The following is a 22,949-nucleotide window of genomic DNA, read 5'->3' on the forward strand; positions in this document are numbered from 1 at the left end:
TTTATAATACTTCTAACAGACATGTCACAATGTTTTATGATAGTTTCATTCATATACGTGATAATAAATCAAAAACTACGTACGTATATGTTACGTGCAAGTTACGGCGTCCTGGGAGGTCATGAATCATTATGCACTAAGTAATAAAAGGGATTCCACGCCCTAGAGTGTTACACTTAGAATGAACAAAAATGGGGATGATAGCTGAGTGTTGCAAGATCTTAAGATGTTGAATATTCTTAATATATATATAAAAAGGATGCTATTTTATTAAAAGGGGTAGATTTTTTTTGAGATTGACATATGAGTGTGTCAGACAGCTTTCGTGTTGTATTTATACTTAAGTTATTAAACATAAAGTGATATATATATTCTTATTTCTATCGGGGCATATAATAAATAATACAAGTATGGAAAAACAGACAATTATTGTATGATTCAATACATTAATTGTCTGTTGTTTTCATCGTACGAGTAACATGATATGACCAAAATATAAATTGTAAGAGCTAACGTTTTATAAACAAATTTATCCTTCATGCCATTTAAATTAACTTGGATTAATAATTCTCGACCAATTGTCTAATCATTACACTAGGTTGAGAATACCTGTTCATTATTTATATTTACTGTGTTTTGTTTTTTAGTATCCAAAGTGTAATACTTTGCAAAGATTGATTTTCCACAAGATTGAGATGAAAAATTAACAGTATTTTTTTATAGAATATGAAGGCGGACGAGTATATGAGCCACCTGATGATAAACGCCATCAACACCCATAGACATTGGCATTTTAAGAAATGTTAACCAACTCTTACATCACCAATGCGCCACCAACCTTGGGAACTTAGATGTTATGTCCCTTGTGCCTGCAATTACACTGGCTCACTCACCCTTCAAACCGGAATACAACAAGTATTGCTGTTTGCGGTAGAATATCTGATGAGTAATTAATTTGAAAATGTGAAAGTGGTGGCAATACTATGACGAGCAAAGTTTTTGGTGCTTGTGTTGTTTTAAATATAGCGACTCATGTATGACATTTGGTTTTCAATACAATATATGTAAAGTAATATCGAACAATAGTCATTCCCCTTTATTCATCAAAACCTAACTTTAAGCTAAAACTATACTACTAATATAAATATATATAATGATTTCCATATTAGTACTGAACTGTTTTTTAAAAAAAAGCATATTTCTCATCTACTTCAGAATCCACTAAATTTATTGTCCAGCAGCTTAGCAATTTTATATAACGTACACTAAATCCCAAACATAAAACAGCTTAATTTATTAGATACTGGTTTTGAATATCAATGAAAATCAATTCATATTTAATTTGGGAATCCACCAATAATATAGTAAAAGTAAACAAAAGTTTTTTCAAACCCTTTTACATTAAGTATATTAAATTCAACCTTCACAAACCTTTGGCTTAATAAAACGGAATTGATACTTCGAATTTGTTAACGCAGTACTTTGGTTTCATTCAAAATTTCCGATATCTTTGTATCAAAATCAAATTGAAATTCATTTCCGATATATTTATAAATTTTAAACTTTTATATATTCGATTTTAAAGCTTCAGTTATAATATTGATTTGATAAAGATTGATAATCTTATGCCCGATAAGAAATGATTGCCTATTGATTACTATATTCAAAAAACGATTGGTTTTGCTTACGGCTAGTAGAATTGTCTACGGGCGTAATTTAGAATTCGAATAAAGGGTAAATGAATGAAGCCGATAGATTAGTATTTCAGTAATTGTAAATGTAATTTAATCAATTCTACTATCAGTAAGTAAAATGAATAATTTATTGTATATAGTAACTAGAAATTTATTCATACGTATTCTATATTCAAAATTAACATACCATATATTCATTTTTGATAGGTAATCAATCTGACAGGCTTAAAAATATATTCTATTTTTAAATATCGAACAGGTTGCATTTTAAATACCAAATGAAACTATTATCATTTTCGGACACACGAAATGTTCGCAATTTTATGCGGCAATGAGAACGATGGCTGCAATGTCGTCGGCCGCGGCTGAAATACTGACTGACGTAAATGTCAGAAACGTACGTTCAGAAATTTGTAGCCGTCAGTTTTCCAACATCCACTTCCAATGGCCAGTGAAATCGGTAAATGGTGCGACTTTTAGGCATTTTTTTATTTTTTAACGCTACGTTTATTGTATTTTGGTCGCGCCTTTTACTGACATAATGGGATTTTCTTATGATTTTTTCATTATTAGTTATATTTAATTAAAATGGTGAATGTTATTGAGTTTTCACATTGTGTTTTATTTTACTTAATGACCTTAGCATCTCAGAATAAATAAAATCGAATATACATACTTATTTAATATATTATTATAAATAATATAATTGGTGGTAGGGGGTTCTGCAAGCTCTGGGTAGATACCACACATCAATAATTAGCATTGATTGTTCCGGTTTGAAGGGCGAGTAAGCCAGTGTAACTACCGATACAAGGGCTATAACATCTTAGATGTTATATTCATGGTCCTAAAGTTGGCCGCATATTGGCAATGTAAAAAATTGTCAATATTTTTTACAAGGTCAATGTCCATGACTACCTACCATCAGATGGCACAGTTGTACATCGACATTTTTTTTCCACATCTTTAACGAAATAATTCAGTCAATTTACGAGATGTAGAATACTTTCTATCCCTGCAAAGCCGGGGGTAGCTATTTGAAATAAAATATGAAACACTCTTGAGAAAAGTTCTTACTAGCTAAGATTTTAAAATGTTAAATCTAAAATCGAATTACTCAATAATATTACTCTAATGCTTTTAATTAGTCAATATTTTGTTATTTTATCGTTTCGAGTTATTTCGAAATACGTATCATTTTATTTTCTCTAAAAAAAGTACGTAACTTATATAAACAGTAAGTTTTTTTTATTTTATATTATATAACCGACATGGCCCAGTGGTAAGAACGCGTGAATCTTAACCGATGATCGTGGGTTCCCGATCCCGACTCGGGCAAGCACCACTAAGTTTTCATGTGCTTAATTTGTGATTATAATTCATCTCGTGCTTTACGGTGAAGGAAACCATCGTGAGGAAACCTGCATGTGTCTAATTTACTAAAATTATACACATGCAGGTCACCTTATCATTTTAGCCCAGCCGTGGGACATCCACCGGCTGTTACTAAGTATTTTTTAAATAATTTTAGGATTTATTTAGAAATTTGATATTGCTATTAAAATAAATCTTTTGAATTACAAAACATATATATGTGTATATATACTTTATTTATCACTTTTTAAATACAATACACTAGTTTTCCGTCCTTTTTTTACTCTGAGACGTGGGAAAAAGACAAACGCATTGATAATCTTCGTCTTCTAAGTCTCTTAAAATCAGTTGTAAATAGTTAATTGTGCTTTTGCTGGTGGTAGCTTTGTGCAAGCTCGTCTGAGCAGGTACCATCCACTCATCTGATATGCTACCGCAAAACCCCAGTACTTGGTATTGTTGTGTTCCGGTTTGAAAGGTGAGCTAGTGTAATTAAAGGCAAAATTGCATTTTAAAAAAGGCACTTACGTATATTTATGTTAAAGCTATATTATTTCTTATGTTATGTGCTCGGTTAAGAGTCCTGAACTCATTATAAGCTTACGGTACAGTACAGTACGTAGATATATTGGAATGCAATATGATTGACTTTTGAGTATTATTAAACATTTTGCCGACTGGTCGAATGAATGGTCGACATCAGTCGGTGACGTAATTTCAAAGCGCCCATTTCATTCCGGGAAAATGACAAGCATTTCTCGTTATATATCACTGAAGCCGGAACATTTAATATTGATAATATGGTTATGAGCAATAACAGCTTATTAAGTAGTTAAATTATATATTTTTTAAGTATTTTACACTGAACATATTCCTTTTACGATATTACATTAATTGGAATTTTAAAGAGCGTGAACTACCGAGGGGAATTAACAAAATACTCATTTATTACTTGATATTACTAATTATTTATAGTAAACATATTCTTTACTGGGTGGTAGGGATTGCGCAATCTCATGGTAATTACCACCCACTCATCATATATTGTACCAACGAAGAGAAATACTTAGTTATTAGTTATTGTTCTGTTTTTTTTCTAGTTTGAAGGTTGAATGAACCAATGTCACTACAGGCAGAGTCACAATATCGAAGGCTGTTAAACTTACAGTTTATATTGTCCAATGTCTATGTCATACTATATGAAATGATATCTGTCATCAATATAATATATATATTCTCACAATCCGCGTTTATCATGTCGACCGAAAATAATACCTTGAATAAACCCTAAAGTCACAACTCGTGCGAATATAATGTCGAAATTACGTTCTCTCGACTGACTTGCGAAAGATCTTCGTAAACGGATTGTAGGAGATTAAATTGTTATTCTGTGGTAAGGTTTGACTGTATTCTCTTGGCATTATTTAATTTGTATTGTTACAAGCTTTTATTTAACTTAAATTGTTAATGTGCGTCAACTAATTGAATTTTAATTTATTTCCGTTAAGCTGATGGATCTGACGTAGCACACTTGTTCGATTCTTGTGACGTATATTATAATCTAGTTACGTCATTTTATTTGTATTTGTTTATAAATGGATGAATAACTAAAAATGCTTCTAGTGTTTTGGTTTTTATATTCATAAATTAAATTTATTTATTTATATACAAAAAATCTGTGTGCGTAAATAAATAAGCATATAAAATTTAATAAAAAAAAACGGCCATATATTGGCAAACATTCTTTCGCTTATTGAACATAAAATACAGAGCGATACCGCCCCCCATCCTCCTTAAACAAGGGCGAAGCCGAGGACTACGGGAAACTATTTTTACAATATTTGAATTTAAATATTTTTAACCATTCCTTACCAATTCGCCATCAACCTAAGAAAGTAAGCTGTTATGTCCCTTTTGCCTGTAGCGCTTCCAATTGGAATACCTACCCAGACGGGCTTGCACAAAGCCCTACCACCAAGTAAGTCTTATCTATCACTGGAATATAGACTCAACCGACAATTATCTTGTTTCGAGAATAATGTTATTTTTCGCATTGTAATATTTTTCTTTGAATGAAATTGTTTTGTTTTGTCATTCGTCAACTTTCATTTATTACATTTTTGTTGACAAAAAGTATAATATTTTTACGATATTAAGATCTCGACGCCGATTACTGTAGTAAAATCGTAAACTGTCTATATATAATAATAATTTATATCAAACATAAGCAAAACTGTAATAAAAATTATCAAATGAAATATGAGAGAGAAAATACCGAGAGAGAGAGAGAGAGACTACGTGTAGTACCAGCGTGGTTGAATAGAATAAGCTCCAAATCTTCTCACCAATTACCACCACATATATATATATATATATATATATATATATATATTACCATCACTTGAATTTTCACTTCAAAGTGCCAGTATTGAACCACGACCAATATATAAAACAACACCTGAGTGTGTCATAAGATCACACAGTAATCACACAGTAAGTAAATAAAGTGAAAATAGCCGCTGAAATTAAATGATATTATTATTAAAATAATTTTTTCAACAGAATATTTCTTAGTCTATTAAAAATATTCTACCAGTTAAGTAATTAAATCTTTGCTCAAAACATTTTTAACTCTTCCACAAGCGACTGGAAAAAGAATTTTAGTGTAATTTTAAAATGCTCACACTGTTTCATCTGAAAACACAATGGCTACATTGTGAGTTAAAAATTGTAAGGCCAAGTCTTCATGCACATGACAACATATTAAGGTCATATGGCGTGTATACTCTTTGCATATTTGACAATTTAAAAATAAAAAAATACTTAGATTAAAATAAGAGTATTCAAAACATATATATATATATAGTGTACATAAGTGCTAATCTGCAGCATTAATTATTTGAAAATGTAGGGAAAATATTTAAAATTGAGCGGGCAAAGTAATCGTTAACAAAAAGGCTTACATATTGTCAGCATATAATTGTATTTTCTAGATTACTGCAAATTATGATAAGAGAAAGACTTTAATTTCAACGCACTTAGACGTTATTTCAAATATACATAATACTTTCCATCCATATCGAAATTTAAAAATGGGTGCTGTTGCTGTACGCATTAGTTAAAGCCATCTTATGATTCCTCCTGAATAAACGAAATAGGTACCACAGGCTCATCAGGGTATTCTCCGGTGGGGACTGTCTGGAGAGGAGAGTACCAAGTACACACACACTTAAATACCCACACATACACATACGTAATACTTAACATATATAAAAAAATACCTACTAAAAAAATAATGAAAAATGGACCGGGAAGTTTTGGGGCCAAGGGCCGCAGGGTCAAGGTGGAACCTGAGACTTTCATATCGCTAGGCAGCCTATAAGCCGTTGAGCTATTTAAGTTAGGTAAGCTTTTATAAAATTAATTCATTGTAAGTCGACGCTAGATGGCACTGCAGCATATCGAATTATATACGTTATATGATCGCCTTGATAATTTATACTATATAAACAGACAAAACAAAGTCAACCGAGTTTTGTTACTGATTTATTATCATTTATGTTGATATTCACAACATCTTAAATATTTTTGTAAGTAACTATATATAAACGCCTCTTTTTAGAGAAGTAATTCAGTATAATGGGTCGGCAACTCGTTCTTATATCCTTGGAGACATCAATTCGATGACTCGTAACCGTTATTTTTTTCCTCAGGGTCTCGAGATAAAAGGACAGATGGTTTTCTGTTCGGAGTCGGACTCGCTACTTTTTGTTGGTTCGCCTTTCCTTGACGGACTCGAAGGGCTGACAGGACGAGGGCTATTTATATCCGACATCCCATTACACGACGCGACCCGGGACGTCATCTTAGTCAGCGAACAGACAAGAGCTCAGGTTTGTTTTTTTGTTTTTAAAACGACATTTGCAAATTTTCTTAATGTATTTTTTCCGTCGTCATTTTTAAGTGCTTTGTGTTACGTATTGTATATTTTTTATTTGTTATATTATTATTTGTAAATGGTTTAATTGTTAGTCCATAACATATTAAAGATCCAAGAGGTATTGGGTTCGGGTAAGACCAATAACAGCTTTTCTTTAAAAATAAATTCCAACTAATTGAAAATGAGTAAGGGTCAGAAACACAAAAAGAGTGTTTTTTGGTGAGGTTTTTTGGGTAATAGGGCACATGCTTGTGCAGTAAAATACCTCGAATAATAATTATATTTATTCAATTGTATTTATACTCTAATTAGTAAAGAACTAATTGTAATGAAAATACATTTTCTATTGCAAAAACAAAATGAACAATAACTTCGAAAATCATATCTACTCGGCCAACAAACAGGTACATAATAATTGTAAATTTTACAACGGACAAATAATGAATTTTATTTTGACGTATCATTAGATAAGTAATAATTTTAAGCATTTTTTTAAAGATAATTCGTATTTGTCGTCATTATTTAATTATGTATTCTTCACAGTAATGCAGATATACTAATAGATTATTATTAGTGCAATAATTCATTACGATTTGCAACTGTTACACTAAAAATAGATTTCGGGTTTTGATTTCATAGACCTCAAATGCATTATAAAATCATTAAGACAATCTAAAACACGAAACGCTAACAATTTCGCAGCTCTGCCATATGGGCAGCTGTGGCGCTTAATGTTTCTTATAGTATTATTATAACTACGAATAGCACCTGAGCTAATTATGTAAATATTATGCTCACCAGCTGCCTAGTCAACATTAGCACTACATTTCCAAAAGTAATTTAAGATGATTGGTTAAGTGAAAATTACCATTAGCAACTGGTATTCTATTTGCTTAGAACTCTTGATATTCTATTCTAGAAATTGGCTGCATCGTTGAACTGAGAACTGCTAGATACTATGTTTGTCGAGCAAGGTCTCGTTTTAGAGGCCCTGGGTTCAACTAAAAAGTGATTGAGTTTTTCTGACGCTAAATTGTCTAAAAATTCAGTACCATCTCGAATCGCTTAAGTTAGCCGTGTTTTTATTCCTTGAATATATAATGAATGTATGGTATCTATCCAGCCGTGCTTGGACAAAGCCCTATCACTGAGTAAATTAACAGTTTGTTTAATTTTAACACAGTGGAACAGGATTTTAAATACATCGTTATGTCATATTAAACATGCAAAGCTCTGGACTTACACTTATAAAATACTGAAATTGAAGTGATATACGCATAAAACAGACGGTACATGAAGAAACTTTTCGCTGAAATGCGACCTTGACCGAAGAAGTATTAAAAAAAAAAACTTCTGCAATGTTAGTTGAAAAACAAGCCGTCAATGGTTTTAAAGATCATAACTTAACTACAATTAATTATGGCTAATTATGATTTACAGTTAATTAAGCTTGTTCAAGCGGGTTAGTTAAAAACAACAGACTCAAAAAGGATCCAATAACGGATTAGGCTTTCAAAACGTTATTGAGTTGTACTTTAAAAAAAATTACAGGCTGTTGCTATACACGAACAAATAATTTAAATACAGAAAAGAGACAAGATATAAATAAATTTTATACTAAAATGCAGAAGGGGTTTCTAATTTAATAAAAGGTATAAATCCCACGATTGAATACTCAAATTAATGAGAATTTTCCGACGTTATGTGCTCCCAATAATTGCTTTAAAATTAATCACTCGCTAAAAATACAATTTTCAATTCGAGACTGTATTTTTCTGTTGAAAAATACGACTCGACGTCCGTGTAATGTCGATGTAAAGCGTTGATACACGACTTATTAAAGCTGCAGTTAAACCATTTTACGTGTGCCTATGTAATATAATTATTAATTGTAATTAATAAATAAAAACTTTTTTAACATAATTCTCTCGTTACCTATAAAGTGAATTTAAAACATTTATTTTCACTTGCTAAAGGAATATTGTTATATTTGATAGGGCACATAACTCGTATAATATTATTTAATACTATTATTTCTTCGTATATGTATATACCTATATTTATATATTTATTGGTGAAAAACATTACATTTCTACTACTACTAATATATATTATATTCAGTTTATTGTAGAATATTTTACTATTGCTGTTTGACGGTAGAATATCAGATGAGTAGGTCCGAGTGCGCTCCGAACAACGGAATACCCACTAAAAAACCAGCGGTGCCCTTTCCGTCATAACGAGGAGTGCCACGGGATCGCTTGCGCATGCTACCGCGACGCTCTGACGGGCAGCCTGCGTATGCAGGCTTCCATTCTCTAGGGGGATTACCAGGGTACTGAGAACCCCCTAGTCCCAGCGACGCCTGTTGCGGCGGAGGGAGAAGGTGCGCATAGCGTCTCATTCTTCTCCCCAGTCTTCTTCGGCGGAGCAGGTTTGCAGCGGCGTCCTCTTCCCGCTCCCGCTCCGCGGCCTCCTTCTGCGATATTACATTTTCACAGAAAGAGACAATTTCCGACCAACACTCATTGCTTCCGAGGATCGCGTTGATGATGCTCGGCAAGGAGAGGTCTCCGCCAACAACTGCCGCCAGAGAAAGCCTCTGGGGCCCCCACGCGGCACACTCCGTCAGGGTGTGTTGCGCCGTGTCGGTTGGCGCACCAAACTCGTAGTAGGAAGGTGACATTTCCCGCCGTGCTATCTTGTGCAGGTACTTACCGAAGCAGCCGTGTCCGGTAAGTACCTGCGTCAACCTAAACGAGAGCGTGCCTCGTTTTCTTTTGACCCAGCGCCTTAAGTGGGGACGTACCGACTCCACTGTCGCCAGGCCCGCTGTGGGGGACTTCAGATCTTCCTCCCATTGGGCTACAGCAGCCCCGGCGCAGTGGTTTAGGTTCGTCTGAAGAAAGCTGAGTTCTGCTCTCATGACGACATTGCAGCTTCCTCCTCGGCCTGGTGCCGTCCGACATTGGTGGTGGTCTGTGTGCCTAAGACCACCTTACCCTTCGTGATGGGTGGGTTGCACTCCCTCGACCCCTTCATGTGGGCACAGAGCCTTACTATGAAGTAAATAAACATATTTTTCATTTATATTATTGCTACTGCCTTTTCACAAAAATACATTTTATAAAATGTCCAAATTACCTGATGTCAATGTCAGACTTATGTATACTTTTATCCACAGGATGGACTTCGGAAGAGAATGGACAAATTGAAAAATTCAATAATGGAAACCAGTAAATCTGTTGACAAAGAACGAGAGAAAAATGTCAGCTTACTGCATTTAATATTTCCACCGCACATCGCAAAACGTCTGTGGCTCGGTGAGTTTGTATTTAAGATTATTTCGATTTTTATTCTATTTAATTTCAACTTAAAAAAAAAACTCTAAAATGAAATGATTTTCAACGTCTGAATGATATCAAACAGTTTGACTTTATTGAAATATATCTTAATTTATTGCAATATATGATTACTTCAAACAATAAAAGTCTCATGTAAGTCTTTTAGTTCGTAAAGTAAAATTTTAGCAGACAGGAGACTTTGAACCTCGTAAACCAATTTCCTGTGCCATCAAAAGTGTATTGTTACCAGCGAATAGTTATTACTTGTTTTAAAGAGTTTTATTAAGAAGGTAACTCACGAAACGGAGATTGAATTTTATGTAATAATGATAAATACATTATACATAAAAGGGTGATCGGTATTAATGTTGATGCATATAGAGGGCGGGGGAGGCCGAAGAACGTGTGGATGGATTGCGTAAGAAAGGGTATGTGAGTGAAAGAGGTAAGTACTGAGACGATGAGTGACAGAAAGAAGTGGAAGGAACCCAAGTAGTGGGATAAGAGCAGGAAGAAGAAGAAGAAGTAATATATTAAAATTGAACTATGATTAATACGAAAGCTATACCTACATAAATAAAACGTGACATTTTGTTTGATCAATACGCGTTTGTTAACAAAAGCATCTATAATTACCTATTTATTGCAATTTTTGTGTGATTGAAATCGTAAGTTGGAGTTGCGCTCAACGATATGTGGACAAAGGTTTTTAACGCAGATTAAATTAAGTTCTTTACATTTGATTAATGTTTATCTTAAATCGATAACCAATTTTCTAGTTCAATCTATTTAACGGTTAGGTTATGTTTGTAAGTTCTCAATTCTCTTAAAAATAACAAGTAAATAATTAAAATTGAAACTATTTAAAATAGGGGCTTAATATCTGTGACGTCAGAATTTATATAATTCATTTAAACTCAATTGCATGCATCAACCCATATACGTGATTAATTAAAATAAATAAATAAAATGATACGATTGGTGAATCTCATTGAGCTCAACGATTATTTAACTATAGGTGAGAACATTGAAGCGAAGAGCCACGATGACGTCACGATGCTGTTCAGTGATATTGTGGGGTTCACGTCTATTTGTGCCACAGCCACACCAATGATGGTAATAGCCATGCTTGAAGACCTATACAGTGTATTTGACGTGTTTTGCGGAGAACTCGATGTTTATAAGGTAATATACTATAATGGGTTTAATATAACGTCCAGCTTAATAAAACTAAACTAATTAAAGACACATATATCAAGCTTAAATAGTAAATGGCCCTAGCAACAATATTTCCATACAAATAAATAATACATCATAACATAAACACATAAGCCTTGTAAAATGACAATTGTCTTCGAAAACATTATTAAATGTATATTTGTTTACTACTGATTTATTATAAAAAAGGATTTAAGTATCTAAAGAGCGATTCTATAAGAACTCACTTCGTAGCTCACGCGTGAAATTTTAAAAACTAACTTACAGTGATACGCTATTTCGATTCGTGTATCCTAATGAATATTGTATATACGTTAGTGAGATTTTTTGTTACACTTTCACGTTTAACTACTCGACCAATCATTGTCAAGAGCATACATATTGTTAGGGGTACAGAAAAATACATAAGGGCACCTAACCTATCCCTCCCTTCATACGCGGGCGAAACAGCTGGCGAAAACTAATCGTTTATATATTATAATTATTAAATTATATAAATATTAAAGGTGTAACCATAAATAAGTAGTAGTAGTATTTATGATATTTTTGTTTGTGGCAACACTGTTTTTGTTTTTCTGACTTCCTTATCTGTATTCCTAATTCAAAAATATCATGTGTACGCTCAAAAACTAGAATTCTTACTCAATCGATTTCTTATTTAAAAGCCCGAATTCCAGTATTTATTATTAGTCAATGTTGCATAATGTGTCATCTGACATTTTACGATCGTGATCTGCGTGAGTTTCGAGTTTATTTTTTTTCAAAATAGTTCTATAGATATAGATCCTTAAATGTTAATCGTCTAAAAATTATTTTAAAACAAAACAAAGCAACAATAATAAATACAAGAAAAGATTACCCAATGAAGACAATATCAATTTGACTTCAATGGGTAATCTTTTCTTGTCAAACTAAAATCGATTTGTGTGAAAGTTAGCCCGTTCTTAATATTGTGATATATAATATATCGGCTATGGTATTTACTAATGAAAAAAAAGAATAAGAGCTTAAATATAAATTAGCTAATTTTCCATTTGATTTGTATTGCTAACTGATTGTGTAACTTTAGGTTGAAACAATTGGCGACGCGTATTGTGTGGCGAGCGGACTGCATAGAAAAATAGATACCCACGCACCACAAATCGCTTGGATGGCATTGCGCATGGTCGAGACATGCGCTCAACACCTTACACACGAAGGAAATCCTATAAAGGTATACCTTGACCTACTAATTTCACAAACCCTTCCAATTATTTGTTAGACAAATGTATATTTAAAAGGATTCTTTTGATGATAATAAAAAAATATATGACATAACTTGTAAACCAGAGTAATACTGTTTGTTATTCTTGGTTCAAAACAAGTATACTTGAACAATATTTTGAATCTTTTATATATTTATATTGCAAACGTATCATAATCGCATTACGGCCCAATTTCAATCATTTTTAATTTGTGCTGTTTTATAATTAAGAACTACTTTTATATTAAAATAATGATTATTTTAAACAGATGCGTATTGGATTACACACTGGAACAGTTTTGGCAGGTGTGGTCGGCAAAACCATGTTGAAGTACTGCCTCTTTGGTCACAACGTCACGCTTGCTAATAAGTTCGAATCAGGATCGGAGCCCTTGAAAATCAACGTCAGCCCAACAACTTACAAGTAAGTTTTGAAATCCTAGCATTAGCATTTAAAAAATTATACTATATATTTTTTCATTTACCGCCGAATATGAGATTAATTTAAACATAAGTTAAGCACATGAAAAGTCACTAGTGTTGTAAGGGTTTGGACTTACAATAATCGGTTAAGAATCACATCTTCTAGCCTCTAAGCCATCTCGGCTTGCTACATGAAAGTCACATAGACTCCTCTTCATTCATAAGCTACTTAAAATTATTAAATTAATAATGGTTAAATATTGTTATGTTTTTTATGTTTATATATAAGCTGGCTGTTCCTCGCAACCCAATTTTTTTTGCTTTTTTCTTTGTTGTTGTATTTTCACTTAAAATCCTTCATTTATGTTCGTATATAATAATAATCTGATTAAATCACAAATAAAAAAATATCCGTATATATAGTGTAAATTGAATTATCACGATAACCGCGATTATCAATTATCCATTGTATATTGTTCATTAGTATAGTTTTAAGTGTCTCAGATTTACGGCCTATTGTTCTATTTGCTCTCAATGGGAGCTTAAGCCCTTTCAATACTCAATTAATTCGCATCATTGATTTTAATATGGAAACCTATTGCTGCCGCCGTTAAAGTTTATTGTACGAATTAATTGATTGGCTATATACCGAATCTATGATAGTCATAAAGTGAAATTATTTTTATACTATGTTAACGATAGCTTAATATATTATGGATATTAAATATTGATAAATAATGGTATAGATTTACATTTATATATAAAAACAAAAGTTTATTTCCTCACTTACAAAATTTTTTACATTACATTTTTGCATGTATAGGACGTCTTCCATACGCCACAAAAATAAAAGATAAGCATGCATCTAGTTGTATTATCTGTCTACGTGAGCGTGCGTTTGCGTGTGCATGTGTGCATGTGTAAGTATGTTATATGTGTAGGTGTGTTAATAAGAAATGATAGTAATACACTTTATTGCCCACCACGACAAAAGTGTTAAAGAAAAACCCAACATATAACTAAGCAACAGATATTACAAAAGCCGGTTTTATCGCTACAGAACGATCGATGTCTAAGGGTAGAAAAATTAATCTGGCAACGAAAAAAGCTTTTTTGAACGTGTTTTAAAATGTAGATTTTAATTGATTATATTACTGTATTTTTGTCACACCAAAATGCGCCTTAACCTCCTTTATGCATTTCTCTTTAAACAGAGACTAAGAAACGATTTCAATTTTAAAACTCAATTAACATTTTTTTTTTAAAAACAGTAATACAATAGGTATTGCTTATTTAAGGAATTTACTAATCTTAGGAATTTTAGTATCCTTATAAGGTTTTTTATTAAATTATATTTTTGTTTTTGTATTTTTAAGAACGTTAGGTAAGTATTTTAAATAAAATTAATTCTTTTGGTTGATTGGTTTGGCGCTCCAAAATTCGGTACAGGTACTGTCTCTAAAAGCGTTTGCGCAGTACTGAATTCGGACGCCCAACACATCGCATTTTGTAGTATTTAGAGGTAGGCATAACGCTATTTCGTTATGCGACATTTCCTACCATTTCACTCTACTATAAGCCGCCTAAAAGAACTTCGTTACAAAAAAATAAACAACGCTTTTGTCCAGAAGCTTATTATACAATTAGTGAGTTTACGGATGATAGCACACCTTAGGAATAAAACGATCACCGGAGGTGGCTACTACTTTGTTTTATTTTCAATTTGTAAACAATTACAATAACTGAAAAAAAAACGGGAGTTTCGTTCGCCTGTTATTCTTATGTGAGGTTATGTTATTTTCTTTTCCGAAACGATGGTAGTGCTCAAACATTAAGTAAGTGTGAAGTCTAATATTAAATATATAATTTGATATTGAATAGGTATCTAATGTCATGTCACCTCTTCTCTTTAGGATTGGCACTAAAAAAGATTATTCGAACAAAGTTATTTTACGCGGCTTACAGTAGAGTTCCCCTCCACGCGAACCTTTCCTCTCTTTCTCTTTCTTACTGTCTCTTTCTATTTTATATAGTTGTACGAGTTTTCAGATTTGACAGTAAGCATTGTGTACGGTCTACGGTATAATGTCAAATCTATACACATGTAAATATCATAAAACTCATTTTAAATATTTATTTTGAAAAAAAATATTTTCTTAAAATGTTTAATAAAATTTATTGATTCAAATCATTGCTTAACATTTTTGCATTCAAAAAATAATGAGAAAGAACTGCTTCAAATATTCAAATTATAGAGACATTAAATAAATGAGGATTGCGCTTTTTGGTTGGAAAAAATACAGCAATCAATGAAAATCTAAAAAAAAAATCTAAAGAAAAAATATTTCATAGAACCTCGTTACTAGCAAGATGCCCCGACCGCACTTTTTTACACCGTACAACCACCAACTTTTAAAATTATCTCATATCTCGCATCCCTTTACTGTAGCTCACTCACATATTAAGCCGAAACACAACAATAAAAAGTTTTTTGGTGGTAGTATAACTGATGAGTTAGGTATACCTATCCAAACAAGCTGAAACGAATCACTTCTACAAAATTGAGATGTGCCATGGGCCATGGGCTTTAATACGTAAATTTTGACCAAAGAACCACTGTTTTTTTCATGTTCTTAATTTGTGTTTAAAAACTTGCACTCGGCGGTAAAGGTGTACAATTGGTACAATAACATCCTACCATATTTAATATGTATAATAGTATGTAGGTGGTACTTTAAATAAATAAAAAGTTCCTAACCCAAGAAGGGGAGCCTGGAGACCCTTAGTACGGAACAACCTAGCTTGGACTCCTGCCTCCCACATACAAGTGTATTTATTATTATGATATAAAAAAATAAATAAAAACAAAATGTATGCCTGTGGAAGAGAATAAGTAAATTTATTATATTAAAACACTTTAACAGTCAACAGTAGAAACATAATCTTGTTTCACCCACGAAAGTTTAAGAACTCGACGTGGAATTGAAAGTAGCATTATATTGATAGTTTTCTCTGATACTAAAACGTTATATTCCTTGTTAAGATATTTAACTACGATTCGATATTTAAAAATAGAAAATTGAAAATGGTCCTTACTATTTTCTAATATAACATGTTCCGATGAAATTGCAATTGTTAGAAAAATTTAATCGTGACGTCAGAAATTATTTCTGTTTCCTTATCGAATAATATATGTAAAACTATTTCATTTATTCATTATTAAAAACTTATAAAGATATTCAAATGTCTATTGAAATTGGCAGAGCAAAAATTTCGTCAAAAATGTAATTTTGCACGCAGGTGGCTAATAAAGTTTCCGGGATTCGAAATGGAGCCTCGTGATCGATCTTGTCTACCGAACTCGTTTCCCAAGGACATACCTGGAACGTGTTACTTCCTGCACAAGTACACGCACCCTGGGACAGACCCTGAAGCGACGCAGGTGAGCAATTAGATCGACTATCTATCGACATATTACGTACCTTAGGAATAGTTTGAGAGCTCGTGATAAATTAATTAAATAAATTGTTCAGCATCGAACTGCCTTAATAAGTAATAGATCAGTAAAAAACATGCGTATATTTTTGTAGTCGTTAAGCTATAATTATTATTATAAATTCTATAACGTCGTATGCGCTGTGGATGGTCAGTTTTATTTTATTCATGAGCACAGGTGAGTCATTTGTATTATTCGCTTTGACATGGGTTGGTCCGGAATTATGGGTAACCTTCATTAACAAATTGCGTGTAGTTGTAAATATACTTATATATATTATGTACTATTGTGTAAAGTAACTAGTATGGTTATTAATCATACATTACATTTATTAATTTACATGAAAAGAACCTTATGCTTAACATAATATTACCGCTTTAAACTAAACAGATACAATCCCTTATTATTAGTGATACCGCTTTAAAGCGCTTTATATCAAATGGGTGATCAACTTATAGAAATATTTCGTAACCCTAACGCGTCGCAGGTGACTCATTCATTTTGCGGACACTGTGATGTGGGTTGGACCGCTTTAGTTATTACCCTAGCCTTCATTAGTAAATTGCGGTAAGTTTAGTGTTATGTTAATTGTTATTACAACACTATATATAAAGGTAACTAATATACTTGTTTAAGTATTATAAAAGTGTTGCGTAAAATTTGTTAGGTATCGATTAGTTTGAATTAAGAGTAATATAGGAGAAATTCCAAAAAACAATCATTTCATTGATTCAAAAACGTAAATAAATATTGTTACTGAAACCAAATATGCGTTGAGAATTGAGCTTGTTGCAACAACCGGCTGTGTAGAACTGACTTAAAATTCAGTTGCCTGATATTATAGCTTATATAATTTAAAACTTACCATAGATTTAATGATTTTGGTAAATTAGGAAATAATATTTAGCTTTTTGAATTCAAGCTCGCTGTTACGAGGTTCTGTCAACTGTTTTGTAGTGTATCCCCACTCATGACTACGAGTGATACGTCAAGCATGTTTTAAGGAGTCGGGCTTAAAATATATATAGTATGTATATTAATAATAAAATCTTTTTTTTTTGAACAGGTAAAACACATAGAAGACGCTTTAAAAGATTTTAGCATTGGAAAAGGAAAATCTACTGAAGTGGAACAGGAAGAATTAACATAGTAACATAAATTATATAATAATGTCACATTCCAGATTAAATTTATGTATATCTGATGTATTGTAAATACAACTTTGGTACACTCTGATTATCAGTACTGCTAGCTTTTATGTTTTACATAAAAATATGATCTCATTATAATAGTAGCATTTATTTTATCTTTTAAAGTACTTTATACTTTTTATTTAAAAAAAAAAACCATAATCATTTATCAAAATTTGCTTGCAATAGTAACTTACGTCGTTCGTGCTATCTCGCATTTCTGAACCTACCTTAATATTTTGATCAGTCTTATATATAAAAAGGTTATATAGGATAAAGCCTTCATATTACTGTGAAGTTTACTTTGATAAGAAAGGATAGGATTTATGTTCTTGCTTAAATAAAAATTAGGACTGGTCTCCTACACTAATTTTTGCCCCATGTGACTACTTTTAGAAGGTAGTTTTCCAAAATATATACAACATTTAAACAGACTATATAAGAACTGGCTATCTTAAAAACTAAAATCTGTTAATTATGCTGATGTGATTATTTCTTATGAGAGAACAAACTAAGCAAAACGAGACTTGAAATTTTAATTTGGATGCCAACCTCTACTGGTATTGGAGCAAAATCGCAATCGCAAAATCTTCTACCCAAGAAAAAGAGAGGGCTCTAGCCCAGCAGTGGGACATGTACAAGTTGTTACTTTACTTTTTTACTTTTGTTTTTTTTCATTACCGGAATCATTTTTGTACCTACGTTGATTTTTTTCGGATCTTTTACGGCTCATACAACTTTTACGTTCAGTTTTAAACGATCCTTAATTATATCAGAGCTTGAATGCAAAAGAAGACCTTATTGTATAAGCCATAGTATTGAAATTTATTCGACATTCACATGAACATTAATAATTTATAAAATAACCTTAATAATTTTTTGTTTTTAATTCTCTAGATCGTAATTAATCATTGAGAAAAGTATATTTAGACAGGTAATTAGTGCATTTTAGTAGCAATTAATTTAATGTATATAATCACATAGATAATGTATATTTCGCTTATAAACAACTCGTGCTGTAGATGGGCATTTCATTTACATACTACGAAATGCAATATTATGTAAAATTATTTCAAAATATCTTTGGTGTATTAAATGTCTATAAAAGGTAATATTTATTAATAGTTAATGATAATAGGTAAGAATTCCATAAGACACTAAATTTAGTAAAAGCTTATTATAAAAACATTCAAATGTACTTAATAGGTGAATGATTTCGAAAGAATGTTTCGGTCTTTGTCCTGAGCTTGCTGACGTAATCTGCAGTTTGCATTACATACACGAACGTAAGCACTTTGATTGACATTATGAAATAACCCAGCAAATTATCAGTCATCGTCTGTATATAAAATAATAATACGCAAATTAAATTTCGTAATCGTCGTGTATATTGTTAGTTGTATTGTTATCATAAAAGTAAAGATATAAAATGCAGTTATTATTTTTAATTTAGAACATCAGTTTATATCTTACAAAAACATACACGTAAAATTAAAAAAAAAAAAACGAAAAATAATAGGAACGTAGCTTTTATGCCACATTAATTGTGGCATAAAGTTCAATAAACTTTCTTTTATTAATTCGAATATCGAATTAATGATAAAATGTAGTCTTGTATGAATTATACTTCTGATATAGGGTCAGTTGTACCTGCATTATGTAAGTTGAGAACAAATTGTTCTTATTCTATTCTTCGTATCAGGTCGTTTGTACATTTACGAATGTAATTTTATAGAATTTTACTGTATTATTCGATTTAATTAAAAATATCGATACACGAACAATAATACTACTTCGCTTTAAGTCCATATAATCTTTGAATAGTAATCGAAATATATTTAGGCAAAAAAAGCACACATACAAACACTTTTTAATATAAAATAGATTTTTTCTTATATAGAATAGGAAGGCGGACGAGCATATGGGACACCTGATGGTAAGTGGTCACCAAACGCCCTTAGACATTGGCATTGTAAGAAATGTCAATCATCGCTTACATCACCAATGCACCACCAACCTTGGGAACTAAGATGTTATGTGCCTTGTGCCTATAATTACATTGGCTCACTCACCCTTCACACCGGAACACAACAATACAAAGTACTGCTGTTTTGCGGTAGAAAATCTGATGAGTGGGTGGTACCTACCCAGACGAGCTTGCACAACGCTCTACCACCAGTAAAAATACTATATAGAGGTTCCGATAACCTTATGAAAAAACGTATCGATGAATACGTAAAGGATACGATGAAATTACATATTTACTAAATTGTTGCCGTCACGGGACTCGCAGAAGCCAGAAGAACATCAAAATTGATGGTTATTGAATGAATTTATAAATAAATATGCAGTAATATCAATAAAACAAACAAAGAGTTAACACCGGCGTCGGAGCGGCGTGACGGCATAAACGTCATGCCCAAGGTGATAGAAAATTACATCAGGGATGTTATGGAGCTTCGTAGCCGAAACTATAACTGATAAAAAAATGTTTTTATTAATTGTTTGTTTTGTAATTTATTTATTTGCATTTTTATACCTCAAAATTATTTTTTTAATTATTTCTTCAGTGTCTACAAATACTTATGTGAAACTATCCGAAACGATCAGATAATTCGAAATGATTTTATAATCCGTGACCGTTGTGCCTAGTGCGACTTATTTACTTATTGAATAGCGTTGACTTTAACTGCGATTTGAATGTAATGAAACCAGAGCCGTCTGGTGACAATAATTGGAACTAAATAAAAAATCGCAGTTAACGCTATCGAATAAGTAAAGAAACTCAATCGCAATTATAAAAATAATATTTTACCAATTACTTCTTATCCACGGCTTCGTTCGCGTCATAATTTAGAATTACTAAATACCAATTTCCACGGATCATTATTCAAAAATTAAGAATTTTCAAACAAACCTTAATTAAATTTATTTAGGGGTTATATTAAAAAAAACATCCTTAGGCTCATCTACTGTATAAAAAGAACCCGTATGCAAATTTTTATCGCGCTAGCTTCAGTAATTTGGGTTGTGCGTTAATATGTCAGTCTGTCAGTCGATTATTCTTTTATACATTATTCATCTACCGGTATCAATGTCCAGATCCGTAATTTAATACCCATAGCATCCATGTTTCACGTCAAAAATACAACAAGATATATACAATTCATATATAACAAATATATATTAGATATATTTCATTTGTAACATAATATTTAAAACGAAAACATCCATAAAAAATTATGTAAATATTTATTTCAATGTAATTAAAAAAAAAATAGATGTACTTAATCATATTCTTAGAATTCCGTATAAAGCTTTACTTATAAGAAAATGTAAATAAATTTGAATCTGGGATAATTACGACTTATTTAACGGTATAATGCATTTGCCGATTATATTTAATAAGTAAGGTAACTTTAGTTATGCTAAATAGCTGTATAATGTTGTAGTTTATAGAATTTTAGCATTTACCCTCTAATATTCTACTTGTTTTCTTTTATAATAGAAGCTTTTTCATGCTAATTCTGTCATGCATAATTTTTACACTGAAGTAAGTTGACGAGACTAGACTTGCTATTGCTAGCATGTCATCTATTAGTAGCATCTGTCCATGAACTACAAATATCTGCAGTAGAGCGAGTCTGTCAAAAGGAACCTGAATCGCAGAACACAGTCATAAATATCGTAAGTGATATGCGATATTGACTTTAATAATTATAACATATAAAGGCTATACGGATCAAAATAGAATATCACCATAAGATGGTTTGCAACAACCAGAACAGATACGATGTGAGTTCTTATAAAATAGCCTTTTGTTTAACGTGATAACTGATATTTGTATTTGTTTGATTATCTAGAAAGATATATCTAGAAATCTTAGAAAGAAATCCAATATTCCTTACCAACATTTCGACAGATTATGTAACAATCAATTATCACAAAAATAGTATTTTGATTTAATTAGTATAGTTAATTAAGGCTTATTAACCACTAAATAGTACTCGCGATTTGGAATTTAACAGTGTACAACAAATTTAATAGTGTTCTATTAATAAACCTTTTTTTAACGATTTTTTTTTAACTCTGGAAAAACTCATTATGCTTTTCCCCCACGGGAACAGTGGGGGGGGGAGTATGTGGGGCTCGCCGGTGTCCAAGGCACCGAGTGCGCCCTGAACATCGAAATACCCACTAAAAAACCACCTGTGCCCTTTCCGTCTTAACGAGAAACGCCACGGGATCGCTTGCGCATGCTACCGTGACGCTCTGACGTTCTATTAACAAACCATAGCCAACGTTTTATGTAATGAATTTTGTATTAATTACTATTATGGATGTTATTAATGTGTAAAATTAAATTTCCGATGGAAAGAAAAAAATGTAAAAAAAAAAAACAAAAACAAGCCACGTATTATATTAATTATTATTAATTAGTGAACCAACAGCGCTTGAAATTTACAATAGCTTTCTTTATTATTTTCTTTAATCATCCTTAAAGTTGCCTGAAAGAGATCCGTGTATAAGGGGAAAGGCTGCTTTTTTTCCTTTTATAATCGTTGACTTGCCTGCTTAAGCATCGACACGGTCTAGCATGTAGCACGCTCGCCTAGATGAAACCTGTTTACTCTGGATTTGAAGACACCAACGGTGTATCTTTCTCTCTATATTTTATATTTAGTTTCATTGGTATACAATAAATTCGCTATGTATGATAGTATGTGATATATTAAGATCATTAATAGCCATTTTAATATTCACAATGTATTGGTGAGAGGATGTAGTGTAATGGTATATAATGTGCAAGTATTTGACGGGCCGTTGGCCTGGTTGGTAGATACTTGCCTTTCACGCCGAAGGTTGTGGTTTCGATTCCAACCCAGGACAGACATTTGTGTGCATGAACATGTCTATTTGTCCTGAGTCTGGATGTAATTATCTATATAAGAATGCATTAACAAAAAGAAAAGTAGTATATATAGTATATCAATTGTCTGGTTTCCATAGTACAAGCTGTGCTTAGT

The 22,949-nt window shown here is 32.0% G+C and overlaps 1 protein-coding gene across 1 annotated transcript in view; it reads left to right on the forward strand.

Annotated features, from left to right (window-relative positions):
* LOC126776781 (head-specific guanylate cyclase) overlaps positions 1 to 17,970 on the forward strand; it is a 69,801-nt gene extending 51,831 nt beyond the window's left edge. Inside the window, exons 8-14 of the mRNA XM_050499539.1 lie at positions 6,782 to 6,961; positions 10,193 to 10,331; positions 11,371 to 11,537; positions 12,640 to 12,783; positions 13,083 to 13,237; positions 16,537 to 16,678; positions 17,799 to 17,970. Coding sequence (XP_050355496.1) covers positions 6,782 to 6,961; positions 10,193 to 10,331; positions 11,371 to 11,537; positions 12,640 to 12,783; positions 13,083 to 13,237; positions 16,537 to 16,678; positions 17,799 to 17,882 — 1,011 coding nt within the window. The 3' untranslated portion in view covers positions 17,883 to 17,970. The remainder of the gene's footprint in view (positions 1 to 6,781; positions 6,962 to 10,192; positions 10,332 to 11,370; positions 11,538 to 12,639; positions 12,784 to 13,082; positions 13,238 to 16,536; positions 16,679 to 17,798) is intronic.
* Positions 17,971 to 22,949: the final 4,979 nt, after the last annotated feature.

This window comes from Nymphalis io, chromosome 21 (genome assembly GCF_905147045.1).
Source record: "Nymphalis io chromosome 21, ilAglIoxx1.1, whole genome shotgun sequence".
Taxonomy (NCBI): domain Eukaryota; kingdom Metazoa; phylum Arthropoda; class Insecta; order Lepidoptera; family Nymphalidae; genus Nymphalis; species Nymphalis io.